This window comes from Glycine soja, chromosome 13 (genome assembly GCF_004193775.1).
Source record: "Glycine soja cultivar W05 chromosome 13, ASM419377v2, whole genome shotgun sequence".
In the NCBI taxonomy this organism is placed as follows: domain Eukaryota; kingdom Viridiplantae; phylum Streptophyta; class Magnoliopsida; order Fabales; family Fabaceae; genus Glycine; species Glycine soja.
In genome coordinates, this window is record NC_041014.1 from 28,606,648 (window position 1) to 28,607,977 (window position 1,330).

Below are 1,330 nucleotides of genomic sequence, written 5' to 3' on the forward strand. Positions count from 1 at the left end.
CACATCTTTTGACCAGACTACTTCTAAACCCCTGGACGGATCCACCATATCCATTGAAACTAACCTTCCCATGCCACCTCCAACAAACGATATCTCTCCTTTGTCCTTAACTCCAGAATTCTCAAATCCATCTCCTTCCTCTCCTTTGACTTCATCTTCTCAACCCAATTCGCCACCACCTATCAATCCTCCACCTCGCCGATCAAGTCGACCTAGCCAACCACCACCGTATCTTTCTGAGTATAAGTGTGATCTCCCTCCTCTCAAATCGGTTCAATCATATTCTACCTGCTCATATACGATTCAAGCCTCCCTCACATATGATTGAATTTCTCCCTCTCATCATCGTTACATTATGTCTCTGTCTTCTAAGTCTGAACCCACCAGATTTGACGACACCGTCAAACACCCTTGTTGGAGAGAAGCCATGAATCATGAAATTGAGGCTTTAATAATGGACCGGACCTGGGATGTTGTTCATACTCCTCCTCATGTTCGTCCCATTGGGTGCAAATGGGTTTACAAAATCAAGAGGTTGCCCGATGGTAGTGTTGAGCGGTACAAAGCCCGTCTCGTTGCAAAGGGATTTTCTCAAATTGAAGGTGTTGACTACTTCGAAACCTTCTCCCATGTGGTTAAAATGTCAACAATCCGTGTAGTCCTTGCCCTTGCCTCCATCAATCGTTAGAATCTTCAACAATTGGATGTCAGCAATGCGTTCCTCCGTGGGGACTTATCTGAAGATGTTTACATGGTGATCCCTCCTGGACTACATGGATTCAGTCCCTCTTAGAGTTGCAAACTTCACAAATCTCTCTACGGTTTGAAACATGCAAGTCGCAAATGGTATAAAAAATTGTCTAATTTGCTCTTGACCTATGGATATTGACATGCCCATGTTGATCATAGTCTTTTTATCAAGGCTAATTATGTTGAATTTATTGCTCTTATCATTTATGCTGATGATATTGTTTTAACTGGTAATTTTGCCCGAGAAATCAGTAGCGTCAAATAGATCCTCCACTCTAATTTTCACATTAAGGATTTGGGGACATTGAAATATTTTTTGGGAATTGAAGTGAAACATTCTAATCAAGGGATTTCTCTATGCCAAAGAAAGTATTGTCTTGACCTTCTAAAGGATTCTGGCATGCTTGTATGAAAACCATCTTCTACACCTATGGATAGTACTCTTTGACTTCATGCTGATTCCTTCGGCCTTCATGCTGATCCACTTCCATATCGAAGACTGGTTGGTCGCTTAATTTAACTTACAAGCATTAGGCCTGACATAGCTTTTGCCCCACAACAATTGAGTCAATTCATGTCC

At 41.7% G+C, this 1,330-nt stretch overlaps 1 protein-coding gene across 1 annotated transcript; it reads left to right on the forward strand.

Moving 5' to 3' along the window:
- The first annotated feature begins 355 nt into the window (after window positions 1–355).
- On the forward strand, window positions 356–688 carry LOC114381759 (uncharacterized mitochondrial protein AtMg00820-like). The gene has a single exon (XM_028340978.1). The coding sequence runs from the start codon at window positions 356–358 to the stop codon at window positions 686–688; it is 333 nt and encodes a 110-aa protein (XP_028196779.1).
- The last annotated feature ends 642 nt before the right edge of the window (window positions 689–1,330 follow it).

Coding starts and splice junctions, on each gene's coding strand:
- LOC114381759 (XM_028340978.1), top strand. CDS start 356: ATGTCTCTGTCTTCTAAGTCTGAACCCACCAGATTTGACGACACCGTC.